The sequence below is a fragment of the Thermobia domestica genome, chromosome 2 (genome assembly GCF_964235325.1).
Source record: "Thermobia domestica chromosome 2, izTheDome1.hap1.1, whole genome shotgun sequence".
Classification (NCBI taxonomy): domain Eukaryota; kingdom Metazoa; phylum Arthropoda; class Insecta; order Zygentoma; family Lepismatidae; genus Thermobia; species Thermobia domestica.
Genome location: NC_137455.1, coordinates 165,174,495 through 165,189,370, shown reverse-complemented (window position 1 = coordinate 165,189,370; position 14,876 = coordinate 165,174,495). Strand labels below are relative to the sequence as shown.

The 14,876-nt window shown below is 39.1% G+C and overlaps 1 protein-coding gene across 1 annotated transcript in view; it reads left to right on the top strand.

Moving 5' to 3' along the window:
* ERp60 (disulfide-isomerase A3) overlaps nucleotides 1–14,876 on the top strand; it is a 43,621-nt gene that overhangs the window by 5,764 nt on the left and 22,981 nt on the right. Inside the window, exons 3-6 of the mRNA XM_081747736.1 lie at nucleotides 343–463; nucleotides 3,503–3,731; nucleotides 6,641–6,757; nucleotides 11,384–11,484. Coding sequence (XP_081603862.1) covers nucleotides 343–463; nucleotides 3,503–3,731; nucleotides 6,641–6,757; nucleotides 11,384–11,484 — 568 coding nt within the window. The remainder of the gene's footprint in view (nucleotides 1–342; nucleotides 464–3,502; nucleotides 3,732–6,640; nucleotides 6,758–11,383; nucleotides 11,485–14,876) is intronic.

The following is a 14,876-nucleotide window of genomic DNA, read 5'->3' as shown; positions in this document are numbered from 1 at the left end:
GCCTATGATTTATGCATTGACCATAAAGCTCTCCGCTAGTTCTTCATTCAGATAACACTCACTTGCTCTTCTGACGTGAGTTATCACTGGAGTCCAACATGAGTGTACGCCGAAAGCAGGGTTCATTATCTCGTGCATGGATGTAGTTTTGGTTTACGAAACTCTTTACTTGTTGCATTAAACTAGTTTATAATTAACTGTTCACGATCTTGACATTACGATATATATATATATATATATAGTATAAACTATTTACGATCTTGAGATATTATGATATGCATATTATTATATTTAAAATTTGCGATCATTGCAGCTGTTAAAGACAAAATTAACTTTTTGTAGGTTGATTGTACCGAAGCAGGTAAAGAAACATGCAGTCAATATGGTGTTTCAGGATATCCTACTCTTAAAATATTCAAGGGAGGAGAATTCTCTCAGGAATACAATGGACCGAGAGAAGCAGGTAAGTTATTTAATCTTATTTGCTACTTTTCGTATGTCGTACTATTTTACATTCGGAATTGCATGTTTGTCTATTTATGGAGGCTATTAAATTGATATTTAGTATTGAAAAGAATAAAGTTGCATTCTGTGTGCGAAGCGAAAATCACAAGTTTTCAGCACATTTAATCCCTTTATTCAGTGTACCTTCTACTGCTGCACTGCCCGCTGAATCATGGTAATCTCCTCCTCTAAAAAACAAACAAAAATAGTCTTCAATATAAGCTTTTCTGAAGGGGGAGAAGTTAAATTTACACAGCAGAAGCTTTTCATTAACCCACGGATGTTTTAGTTAAAACTGGAAAGTAGTTAGACGCCAGAATGTTTCATATTCTCTTCTGAAGTTGTGATAATTACGAAACTCTTAAAATAGAACGTATTGTCACTACCAGTGATAGTGGGACGTTGCGTTACAGTATAAGGAAAAAATGCACACAATAGTCTGCTTCTGTGTGTGTGTCGTCATAGAAAACTCCAAATGAGAGATTTGTCATTACATTAATTGTTGTTAGTCAAAAGAACTATTATACAGTGTTCAGTACTGCAAAACAATATACAGGGTTGCCCAAAGTCAGTTCCCTGAGGAGAAATTATGTGATTTTAAGAATTAAAATGTTGAGTTCCTGTGGTAAGGAGTCATATCTTGATGCTACCAGAGCCAGCCATGAGTATGATGCTGGAGCTTAAAAACATCCCAGTGTTTACCATGACTTCTCGCCCATTGTACGGTGCCTTACCGCACTACGCAGTTTCTTTTCAATATTTTGAAATACCCATTTCATGAATGGGTCAGGCACTGCGGGACATTTGGCTCCTCGTGATTTTGCCTTATATGATGTATTTAAGAATGCTATTTGTGATGTGAAGCCACAAAATTTGAATTGTCTGCAGCAAGATGAAAAAATTATTTCGGTGAGCTTAACATAATGTTATCCAAGATGCATCTATCATTGCCCAGAATGTATTCCGAATGATGGAAAACATGTCTAGCATGTACGGTAGGTGTGATTTTCTTAAATTTGTTCAATAATAATCACATATTACCTTATTACAAGTGTTACAACTTCGTTCTCTCGTAGGGTAAACTGACTTTGGCTTGTCCTGTATAATAAAAAGTAACTCACTACTCTGTTTAGTCTTTTTGATGTACTAGTATTTTGCATTCCGCCGGCGTTCTTCGTCAAAAAGAAAAGAATTGCTGTAAAATTGTTAATTAGAATATATTGTACGGTTAATCTTCGGATATTTTGTTTTGTGTTAAGTTTAAAACTATTACTCGTTTCCTTTTTGACGAAGTACTTCATATCAAGACTATGTTAAAATATTAAACGGAGTGATCAGCACAATTTTTGTTACGCGAGAATTTCTGGTGTCGGAAGTCACGAAATGCAATACACATGACATTCAGAATTGACTTATCTAGAACAGCAACTATAAATTTTACATATCTCGCATGGAAATTCTCATCATACATTGCGAACATGCTATGAGTAGACAAACGTTATCTCAAAATGAATAGAATTTAGTAACTGTAGTGTCCGGTTCAGCGAATTATTATAAAATCGTTTTAACATGCTCTTGACATTTTCAGTGATCCATAAACTTACATACAAGACGTTAAAAACATTCTGTGATATATATAAAATTTCCCATTGTTTTGTGGAAAGTCTACTTGATTTAATGAGGCTAAAGTTATTTTTTAAAAGAAGCTTTATAGAAAGTGACCATTAGTTCTTGTAAATTTGTTTCCGGTTATTTAAGTGTCAAGGAGAGTCTAACATACAGAGCCTTTTTAATGAGTCTGGTATGCTGACATGGTTTAATGATTTGAACTCTGTTCTGAAGGCAAGAGTTTATTAATTTATTCAAATTTATTCCATAGCTTCCATAGGTGGAAAATTTCAATAAATATCAAAAGTTCAGGGCTGTAGACCTAACTTAGTTATGAATAAAGATACGAAAATAATGAAGAGGTGATTTTTCAATTTCAAATGCTAGGAATTTTTCCTCATACAAATCGTATGAGACCACACTGGTAAGGCGCCCTATGTTAAAGAACCAACGTTGCCAGTTCAACAAGCTGTTCCTTTGGATCTTCAGCGTACCAACAATGTGCAGTCTGCACGTTGTCACTTCTGCATGCCATTACGTTTCGTTTAGAAGTCTGCTGAACGGGAGAAGTTTTTATTATTTTCAGTCATTTAACATGGGATGCTTTACCAGTATAGAGCCCAAACGGCTGATGATTGGAAAACTTCCATCATATTAGATTGGAAACCACTTATCGAGTGTCTAAGAAAGTACTTAGCCTTTAGAGGTCAAGGTTAATGATTTATTACTTCAAAATAGCATTATAAAACCACATATGCACAATTTTCCTTGCAGTCTTCCACTTCTCCGCCAGTGCTGTAATCCCGTCGCTATAGAACTTGTGGTTTCAGAGAAAAAATAATCTAGCTTATATAGGCCTATTTTGAAACTAAATACTATTCACAGAATTCTGCAGAAGTCATTGACATTGTCACAGCTGCTTGCCTGCCGATCTTGCTCAACTTTTGTCAAAATATCATTCATTTTGCTGTGATTAGTCGCCCGCTAAGAGGACCATCTTAGAGATATCCAGAACAAAAGCGACTGAATCATTTTTTGGCTGTTGATTTTGATAAAGTATCTTCCCCATAAACAGCATTAATTTCTGCAAGGGACTGAACGCTTGGGCGCAACAGCTAACATAATACACTTCAAAGTTCGGTATGTTTTCTAAATTTTTCTCGTCTTGTGAGTTGAGGTGACACCTCTTTACTGAACTTAATTTGTGTTAGTATGTGGTACTGAATTTATACTTCATTTATGCTGAAATTGTATAAAGAAAGCAAACACACAACATACGGATACCAGCTTGTCATTCATCGTTCGACAGACCACTATAAGTTTCATTTAATGCTTTTTTAAATGTCGTGCAGTGTCTTGACAGTCCTTTTATTCTGAATTTGTTTTGCAGGTGGAATTGTAAAATATATGAAGTCTCAAGTGGGACCAAGTTCAAAGGAGTTGAAGAGTCTGTCTGATTTCGAGGACTTCATCTCAAAAGAGGATGCAGTGGTTGTTGGCTTCTTTAAATCTGATTCTTCTCTGAAGGAAGCGTTCTTGAAATTAGCTGATAAATTGAAGGAAAAAATAAGATTTGCCCATACAGCTGTGGCAGAGATTTTAGAAAAAGAAGGGCAAGAGTAAGTTCCACTTCTCTCTGTAACTAGGATTTTCATGTTCAACAAGAAAAGTAGACATATGATAGTGATAAAATAAGTTTTGCACTTAGTTTATTGCTGTTGAATTTAGACCTTCCCACCTGATGTAATAGCTAGCACCAGGCGTCGGGTTCGATTACCATTAGGAAAGGTTAGGGAAAAAAAAGACGCATTATGATGGTTCGGGTCGCACTTTTAAATTGTATGTCCAAGTCTCACAATTAAGTTGCTGAGAAGGGACTCCAAACTGCAACAGGCAATAGCAGGGAATTTGGTTATCAATTTTTTTGAACTCCTAATTTGTCAGTTATATACATACAAAACTGCAAGATGTCATTTTGAGAATTGAAATGATATGCCAGTAACGCACAATTTTACTGATGACTGTAGTGGGGACTACCGAAATAATTCATGTTAAATAATACAAGAACCTAGTAAATGGTATGTGCAAAACTTTATCATTAGGGTTTTAGTGGCTTAGGTAAGGTTATACTCGTACTTCCTGAACTAAAGAGGACAGTGGCCCGATGATGCTTATCCCTGGTGCGAGGGTCCCGTGCACATTCTTATCCCAATTTTTATCATCGCTAATTTCTACGTATGTCTCCTCTGGGCTGAAGGCCATACTAGTAGGAAGATAAAGATATTACGTAGGTCATTCAAGGGTTTTTGAAGAAATTACGAGCTCGATAATTGAAATGAAAGTAGCAACGTGTTCTGTAGTCTTTCCTTTAAATTTCACACTCAATGCAGCGTGTGATTAGCATCTCATGCAGTGAGAAACGTGCACTGGCCATAAGAATAGCGAATCGTTGCAAAATAACCTGTGTTGGCGGTGTAGGGTAAAGGAGGGATTCGTTATTTTATCCGGGACAAGTGGGCAGATGGCTTCACTCTTATCAATAACCACAGGAAATTGGTTGTTCTTTGTGGAGAGACTGTAGTGTCAGTGCGAATGGTATTGCCAATTGGTGTGAAGGTCGTGCAAATTATTGTATGAAGTACGAACAATCATATTCTATGACGGCCAATCTCTAGTAAATAACGTAACTTTATTGACAAAGTGAATGCATTTGTGTTGTCAAGTGAAGAACCAAGGTTTGTGAAGCAATCGTTGATTTTAATATATCCGTCGGGACTGCACACAAAATCATCCACGAAACTGGGATGTGCGATGGTTTCATCGGATTGGTTCCAATGACAACTCACTGAACAACTTCACAACACGCGTATGGCCTGTCACTTGGGTTCTCTGACCCAGTACCACAATGGAGGAAGCAACTTTCTTTGTCGTATTGTGACTCAGGATAAGAGCTTCGTTCATCACTACGTTCCCTGGACACAATGTTGATGGAACGGAAACATCCCAGGTTCCCTGTGAGGGGGGGGGGGTTGTTTTAACAGGTGAGGTTCTGGTGGCTGTCTTGAGCTTTCAAGAAAATAGTGCTCAGAGTTTTTGAAGAAAGGGGAACAGTCAGTGCTGCACGTTACTGCCAATCACTGGAAAAAGTAAAAATTGCAATTCGCCGCAAGTGTTCTGGACTCCTTTCCGCTGGTGTCATTCTTTTGGATAACAATGCTTGTTCCCATTTGGCAGCACTAACGCAGGCTAAACTTGGAGAAATGAAATGAGAGCTCATATAGTCCGGATTTGGCTCCGAGTGACTCAATTGTTTCCTCTTGTAGATCCACACAGCTGTGTAGCGTTCTTTTTTGGACTTGAAATTTTTTTGCGGATATATTTCAAGAACTCATGTAACAATGGTACAAATTCTTATACCGCCTTGGAGATTGTTCAGAAGTAAGACCATGCTGGTTCGTGCAAAATGGTCGTTGTATCTTAAGAAGTAAATTTTTTGCGACATGGGGAAACTTTTTCCTTGAACGACCGGCCTGTTTCCTACACTTAAATTTCATGCGTTGGATTTACATTCTACTGAACATTTACAAAGTCCTGTTTATATATATGAATTAATACTTTAAGTATTTTTTTTTATTTTAAATTCCATATATAAATCCCACACATCCTATCTCTACCGAAACCTTTTCTTAACTGCCTTAACATTGCTGTCAGTGACATTGTGGACTTTGTGGTGGACAAACATCGTGCTCGTGGGTTTTCTCGGGGTTCTCCCGTTTCCTCCCACTTTCTTCATTCCACCATTTCATTAATTTCATATATTATATATATATATATATATATATATATATATGAGAGAGAGAGAAAGAAAATCTTTCCTTCGAAATGTATTACTCTTAACATGTTAAATTCTCTTTCAAACTCCAATGAACTTAAGATGAATACAGATAGAAGTATGTGAAAGGTTACCAGTGACTTAATCCGAATTTTATAAATGAACCCGTCACTAGTGTTTATGCATGCACTCTTCCTAGAACTTTCGAAACGAAAAGAATAAAATAGTTCAACATCCCACATTTATTCCCTATTGCCAATAGGACAGTGATTAATAACAGTAGATATTTATAAAAATAGGTGGAACGGGAATGTGGAAGGACCCACGAACAAGATTTTAGTTTCTTCTCTTTTGTTGCTTTTACGCAATATTTTATAAAATTTCTTAACAAATCTTGCGTTAGCTGTTATCGCTCATGCTAACCTATTTTCGCAAATCTGTTTTGTCTTTATTTTGATTGGATTACTGAATATAATATGAAGCTTTTTCTTCTATAAAGGAATTTCGCTATACTTTTAAGTGAAGTATGAAATATTTTTAGCTGGGAGACAGTCGAATTTTCTTATTTTTTTTACAGCTTTCACAGTCTTAAAATTAAATTTCTCGATGAGATAAGAGTATGGTATGTGCTCATGTATATATATGTGTATGTATGTATGTTTGTTTTTCAATGCTGATTTTCCTTTTATTTTGTAGGAAAGGTATAGTGCTTTATAGACCAAAGCATCTGCAAAGCAAGTTTGAACCTTCTACTTCCGTGTACAGTGGGGGAGATCGTAAGGATGAAATTGAACAGTGGCTTGATAAGAACTAGTAAGTATTAATTTTTCATCTTTAATTTGTACTGTTATCAAGATTTTAGTTCAGATACCAGGGTGGATTGATTTAAATCAGTCTGATTTAAATCACGATTTTAATCAAGATTTAAATCACTTGATTTTTTAAATAAAAATCGTTGATTTAAATCAAATTCCAAAATGAATTAATAAAGTGAAAGTAAGTAAAATCCAGTTTCTCTTCTGTTATTTCGATTATGGAAGATAATAATCATAATACAATGAGACTCAAATGTATTTAAGCACAGTATGAAAACGAGTATCATGTAGGAAACGATCAGGGAAAATCCCGTTTGAACGGGTTACGGGTGAACCCTGCTTTCTTTCCTTTATAACACAGGGTTTTAAAATTTCTGTTCCAACGGGGAAATCACCATGGACATTTAAGATGAAAACTCTTTTGTGTCCACGTCTATTTGTTTGTTTCCAGATAATAGGGGCGTATTTAGAGGGGCCCGATCCCCTCTCCGAACCACAAAAAAAAAAAATTTAAAATTTATGTACTAAATACATAGAAGTTCCTCGGAATCGTAATACGACAAATTTAAGATGTGTTAAAATATCGAATAATACTTTTGATAAAGTGGATACTTGACCCCATTGCAGAACATGCCGCGATCTGCGATGTGATCGCAGAAAATTTGCCGCGCCTGTGCAGGAAAAATTGTCAGAGGAAATAAAATAGCCAACAGTAAAGTATAAAAACGTGCCTGCTATATATAGATGTCTTAAATGCACGGACGACTCGCATTTGAACTGTTTTTCACGTCACTTAAAGCATATTTTTAACAATCACAAGTGTTTCTTCTGCTGGAACTGATCATCTTGATTTTTTTTATTTTGGAATTCCCGCAGAAAAGTTTTGACTTACAAAAGCTCATCGCATAAAGACAAAGAAGGTTCTGCCATCGGGTAATATATAGGATCAGAAAACGATGTTCACGAAGAAATTAAATATCGACTAAAAGCAGGGAATTCGTGTTATTATTCAGTTCAAAATATCTTATCGTCGCAAATTGTGTCGAGGAATTTGAAGTTTTAAAATATATAAAAAGATAATTATGACTGTTGTGCTGTATGGTTGTGAAACATGGTCGCTTACGCTGAGGGCAGACTGCAAGTATTTGAGAATAAAATCCTGAAACGAATATTCAGGACCAAAAGGAACGGACATTAGGAATGACGAAAACTTCATGATGAGGAACTGCATAATTTTATACCGTTCACCAAACACTTTTAGGGTCATCAAATCTTGGAGGCTCAGGTGGGCAGGACATGTAGCGAGAATGGAAGAAAGTAGGAACGCTTTCAAAGTTTTAACTGGAAGTCCAATCGGAAAACGACCATTAGGAAGACCTAGGCGCAGATGGGAGGACAATATTAAGATGGATCTCGCAGAAATAAGAATACAAAATAGAAACTGGATTCAGTTGACTAAGGATAGAAGTCAGGAGGGCTTTTGTGAACATGGCATTGAACCTTCGGGTTCCATAGGTCATAGAGTGAGTTAGTTAATTTTAGGCGAAATTTATGTACTTTATATGCATTTCGTGCCGCTAGCTAGTTCGAATTGTTTAAAAATATGCCCCTGCCAAATATCAGTAACTTTCGTGAAAAGAAAAGTGTCATATTGATATACATTGCTGTACTTTTTCCTTAATGCTTAAGAAACATTGTTTGGGATTGAAATAGGTTAACGATTGGAAATTAATTCAAAATTAAAACCCAATACTTTCACTTAAATGGCATAATTAACATTTAATACTAATTCCTAATGTTTTTTCTTCAGTTCGCGACTTGTATTATACGAAGAAAAAGATTTGATTTAAATCAAAAAAATCGATTTAAATCAAAAAAATCAACAAAAATGATTTTTTTGAAAAAAATCATGATTTTTTTCCACCCTGTCAGATACTGATATTAGTAAATTTTAATATTTTTATATTCGTGGTCATGACTTGGTAGAAACGTTAATCGTGTGAGATATTCAGATATAGCTATCCATTCATTTCGCTTTTCAACTAGTTTTGAGTATAAATGGGATTGTATTGAAAGCGTGTTGCCACAGTGATGTAGTGGGCTTAGTGCTCCCATGTAGCCATAAGAGGTTGTAATTCTTTCAATTCCCTATGGAATCAGGCTTTTTGGAGTTGACACAGGATTATAAAAAAAAGTTGGAGAATCGTTTGAATTTAAAAGTTAGCCTGGAATTCTTAGTTTTCGGAATCCGAGCTGATTGGCGAGTTTCAATTCCCTTTGTCTTAATTTAGGCCTCCCATGATAAGATCCCTAGCAAATCTAGGGGGAGTAGGAGGGTTGACAAAAATGATCTAAAACTACCGATGTTAGTATCGAATCCGTAGTTTTCGAGGTCGCTGAGATTAACAGTGACACTCGTACGTCGTTTAAATCCAAATTCAACCCCCGGCGTCGGGACGTGGCGCCCCCATCGTCCAGTTCTTTGGAACTGCAGTCATCTACTCGTCCTCCAGGTAGGGGGTTGTGCCGTGCCGATCTCCCGGCATTTAAAACCTGCCAACGAGCATAGTTTCAAAATAAGTCTCGGAAGTGGACTGGTCTCCCTGGACAGCGTCGCTATGGCCTTGTTTATGCTAACTGGATTTGTATTTGGATGACGCCTGGACCAGGGGCTATGGGGCGTAGGAGTAAATCGCATACGCATCCAGTAGGACCTGATGGAGTAATGACCTAAAAGGAAATGCTGAGTCTGCGGCGCGAGGATCTCCAAAGAACCATTTGCCCCTCCCCTTACATGGTGGGACGTGGATTCTTTCGCCAATACCAATCAGTCGCCGATGAAGGTGGCTCTGCTTCATAGTAACTTCGACTTGGAGTCATAGTTCAGCTTGCTAAGGGTCACGCAGGTAGGACCTGCCGGCCTCGTTGGCCGCTTTGAACGAAAACTGGGAAGAGGATTATTTTGGGCTTTCATAAATTATGGATTCGCATCATACACCCTACACGGATACTGGCACTATCTGCAGCAAAGAGGAAAGATATCCCCAAGACCCCCTTGCCTTTTGCAATTTTTTGAGTTGGACCCCGCCTGTGACCCTGTGGGTGGCCCTGAGACAACGCTTTCCTTTGATACGTTGTACTTTTAAAATGATCACACGTATTTTCCTGTTTTGGCGTCTCTCATAGTTTGCGATTTCTATGGGTGGAAACAGATTTTCTAGACACCCTGTATATTCATATAACTCGCACAGTATATGCATTCGGAAAATGTTTATTACAGTTTCGTAATAGGGGTCATTAGTGTTTCCGATTGGTATATAAACAATCCTGTCATCGTTAAACTTCAACTTTGTACAAGCAAGGGTTCATTACATGTTTCGACCTAAAGATTTAGCGGAGGTCGAAATCTGCGAAGAACTTAAGGAAATCATGTCATTGCTGTGCATCGGATTTCCACAAAGAACGGTACCTTGCAGCCAACGGGCTCCTACATACTTATATTTGATTTGTCTATCCTTCCAACACAGTTACATGTTGCTTACCATCGTTTAAAGGTCCGATGCTTTCCTTGCCATTACGATGCTTCAACTGTGAACATTTTGGTCACTCAGCCCCATCATGTAATGCTTCTGCCATCTGTGGAAACTGGTACACCCAGCGCATGGTCAGGCTCTATGTACGGTCCCAAGTCTGTGTATTAACTGTAAAGGTGCTCATCCCGCTTGGTCACATGAATCCGCCGAATTTCTGCCTGAAAAGACGATCCGTGAACTTATGGTCCTTGAAGATTTCTGCTGCTGAGGCTAAACAGACTTCAACCGAAGGTTTCCTTTGGCACCAGCTTCTCACTTCTGAGGACAACTCGGTATCAAGGTACCGGAACAGTTGACACTTCCACTCAGACTGATTTTGATGTTTCCAGTGTGCCAGTGTCCTCCAAGGAGTCCTGTACCACTGTTTCCTCTGCCAGATCAGGTATCTCCCTCTCGAGGCATAGGTCTTCTTCAGCCTCGCAGCCACCTGCCGCTCCGGCTGCTGGCTCAATCCTGTGGAAGGTGGAGAGTGCAAAATCAATTAGCAGTGCTACGAGGATATCCTGAGGCCGGTCAACGAGCAGACACTACCGGAAATGTACAGAATCGATGTCAAGTAGTCCACATCGATCAAGACAAAGCTTCACACATCTGCAGCTCGTACCTCTCCTAACGAGGATATGAAGACTACTGGAATACGGGCCACCTTTCTGCGAAATACCTATAAAGTCTCCAGACGAAGGTCCAATGGTCATCTGTGAGTTTAGATTGCTTAAAAGGGCTTTGCGCAAGAAGCGTTTAAGAATTGAGTAGAGTCGGGAAAGTTGTGAAAGAGGAGAAAGATCTTAGTTCTCCCACGGAACCTTCTGCAATGAAATTACGATGCCGGGACATCGTTCGGAACAAGGGAACACATCGGGTACTGCCGCACCTGGCACATTGGATTTCGTAACTATTTGATAAGAACAGTTTGGTCAAAAATACATGAAACTGCCTCTACATCACACACCAAATAGCAACTTCCGTGAGCATTGTCGAGAAAAGACCAGATGGATAATTGGTATTGATTCTGTCGTATTTTCTAATTTCAGCCATGGTCTTTGTGGACACAGACAGCCAGAGAATGTTAACCAGTTCCGGGAACCTTTAATTGTTGCCTACTACAGTGTAGATTACGTAAAGAATCCTAAAGGTAAGTTAGTTAGGAAAGCATCTTAGTGGAGCTCTTATTCAGTCTCTTCGTATGTGTAGATATGTAATTGCTTTACTTCCAAATATTTGAAATTCAATTCAGGATTGAAGGGAGCCTACTTATCTTATGATGTATAAAATATGGGGAAAGATAAATGGGATTTTACTATACTTGAAGCAAATTAAGGAACTAATTTACATTTGTAGGAGCTTATGCTATCCTTTTGGCACATAAGGAGAATTTTTTTCAGGAATAGCCATGCCCTGGGGATCAATTTTTCTTATCCTATCAGAAGCTAACTTTATTAACGTCTTGTGGAACTTTGGGGCGTAGTAGGAGAGCGCTCATCTTTTGGTGCTAGGAGTCCCTGAAGTTTATGGTGGACAAAATCATGTCCGTGGGTTTTTTCTTATATTCTCATTCCACCAATTATTTCATTACCATTCACCTTCATTAACCATCGGTCTCCTTGAACTTAAAGGGCATAAACGTACGACATGAAAGTAGTAAATTTAATTTCATCTTGTGAAACGTGAGTTATATGGTAGTTTCAGCACTTCTACATATGTCATGATTTGTGTCCAACCATTGTGATAACTGTTACGACTTAGAATACGTAATACACTCTGTAAAAAAAAAAATAAAATAAAATAAAATAAAATAAAAAAAATAAAAAATAAAAAATAAAATAATAAAACACCTCAATTCTCAAGGTAACTTACTCAGAGAAACATATTTGGAGCCCACTAGAAAGTGAATAAAAGGAAACTGAGTGAGGTTGTTCATTTGCGTTATTTGTGACACCTGTGGTGTACAACGGCGCTTGCCAATTGTTCATGTATCAGTAATATTCTCGCCAGATGGCACTGAGTGCCTCACAAGTTATTTTAGTGGGAATTCTGTATAAATCTTGTGATGTGTAGGTCTAGGTAACTAGTATTTAGTGATTGTTCTTTGCTTTCTCGTTGTTTGGTCAGTCTCAATTGGCAGTATTGTTATCGTGTAGCGTTGTTTTCGTTTGATATTGTTGCTATATGTGGTCTGTAAACAAGTAAGATGGATAAAAATGTGGCTTGTCGCCATGTGAACAAGAGATAATACTTGCTTTGCCAGTTAAGGTAAATCTCGAAAGGAGATGGGTGGAATACACAAAATCTAGCATTCGACGGCAGGAAAAGTAATTCACAAGCAAAATCAGCATAATAATCGTTCATTCGTAAACGGTGTGATACATCAAATAAAGCATCACTGAGAGCAGATAGCCAAATAAAATCAATAGCACTGCACAGCGAAGAAAGAAGTTCCAGACAACTCTCTTCTGTAATTCGGGATGACCTTGGAACTGCAGTTACACTTACAACTGTTTAGTTTTGACCGTATGAAGAGGCTGTTCCGAAGAAGAAACCACGTAAGTAGAAGCTGACAAAAACAGAGGGCATCGACACGTAGGTTTGAAGGCCGATATACAACTTGGACTTACGATTGGAAGCATGTAGTTTTCTACGTAGAAAAGAAACTTAGAATAGTGCGGAACGATGGTGGTGTGAAGTTGCGGATACGAACGATCAAGGAACTTGCCAAGGATTGTTTCAGAGGGTTAAAAATTCGATTACTGAGTAATGGCACGGGCTCGCTTCACCGCTAAAGGCGTCAGAAAGGTGGATATAAGTGAATGGTCATTTGATGCACGAAAATATCTTCAAATTCTAGCACATACAGTTCCTATAATGACTAAAGATTACTTTTCAGCGGTGATAGAAGAAAATATGAACTACTTCGTTTTCCAGGATAATGCTTCATGTCACCGAGCGAAAATCATTAATACGTGGTTCAAGAATTTGGGTATTCAGACTCATGTGGCCTCCAAACTCACCTGATATGAATCCAGTTGAAAATTTGTGGGTCAATAGGAGCAGAAGACTGAATAGTCAGCTATCTCGAATAGAATGGAACTCGCGGAACAGATACCCGGCGTCGGGATGTGGCGCCCCCATCGCCCAGTTCTTCGGAACTGCAATCAGCCACTGGTCCTCCAGGTTGGGGGTTGTGCCGGGCCGATCACCCGGCATTTAAAACCTGCGATCGAGCGTAGTTACAAATAAAAGCCTCGGATGTGGACTGCTCTTTTAGAAGACAACCTTGCAATGGACTGGTTTTGATTGGATTTTCTTGGATGACGCTGGACCCGGGGCCGTGGGACGGAGGAGTGCAGCGCATGCGCACCCAGCAGGACCGGAAGGAGTGATGCCCTGAAAGGGAATGCTGGGAGTCTGCGGTGCGGGAATCTCCAATGAACCATTGGTTCCTCCCCTTACACGGTGGGACGTGGGTCCTCTCAAAAGTACCCATCAGTCGGCGGTGCAAGTGGCTCTGCCTCCTTGTCATTTTGACTTGGTGTCACAGCTTAGCTTGCTGACAAGGGTCATGCAGGTAGGACCTGCCAGCCTCGTTGGCCGCTTCGAACCATGACGGGGAAGCTGAGAGGATTTTGGGCTTCATTTAGTTATGGATACGCATCAACTACCCACCCAGGACAGAGAAAAAGAGGAAAAGCTTGGTCTTGCACCAAGATATTTAATTATTAAGGATAGATCAACAGAAACCGCTGGAGCATTAAGCAAATTGTCACCGTTCCTAGTACATCGTCAAATTCATCACATTGCCACAGGAACTTTTCCTCCTGGACATATACGCAAATTACGGAATGGGACGCTCCTTGTTCAGACGACCACCGAAAGACAGTCAAAATTACTCCTCGCTAGTACGCAGTTAGGACCTGTTCCTATTCTGGTTGAGCCTCATCGACAACTAAACACTAGCAAAGGAGTCATCACTTGCTTTGATTTGAGGGAGTTACCAGAGGCGGAAATATGTGCTGAACTTAAGGATAGCCATGTGATAGACGTCCATCGTATTAGTACAAAGAGAAATGGTACAGTACAGCCCACAGATTCTTACATCATAACTTTCGCTATACCTGACCTTCCAACGCATTTGAACGTTGCCTACCACCGTTTGAAGGTCCGACCGTACATACCATTACCCTTACGGTGCTTTAACTGCCAACATTTTGGCCACTCAGCCCCTTCTTGCCATGCCTCTGCCATCTGTGGCAATTGTAGTTCTGCAGCTCATGGTCCGGCCCCATGTGTGGCCCCATCGAAGTGCACTAATTGTAAAGGTGACCACCCAGCTTGGTCACGTGACTGTCCTACTTTTCTGGCTGAGAAGAAGATCCGTGAATTGATGGTAATCGAGATCTCCGCCGCTGAGGCTAAACGAAGACTACAGCCAAAAGTCAACTTCGGCACCAGTTTCTCTTCGCTTCTAAAGACCAGCAGATCCCAAGGTACCCAGACAGTCAATTCTGCTACCCAAACTGACGTTGAGGT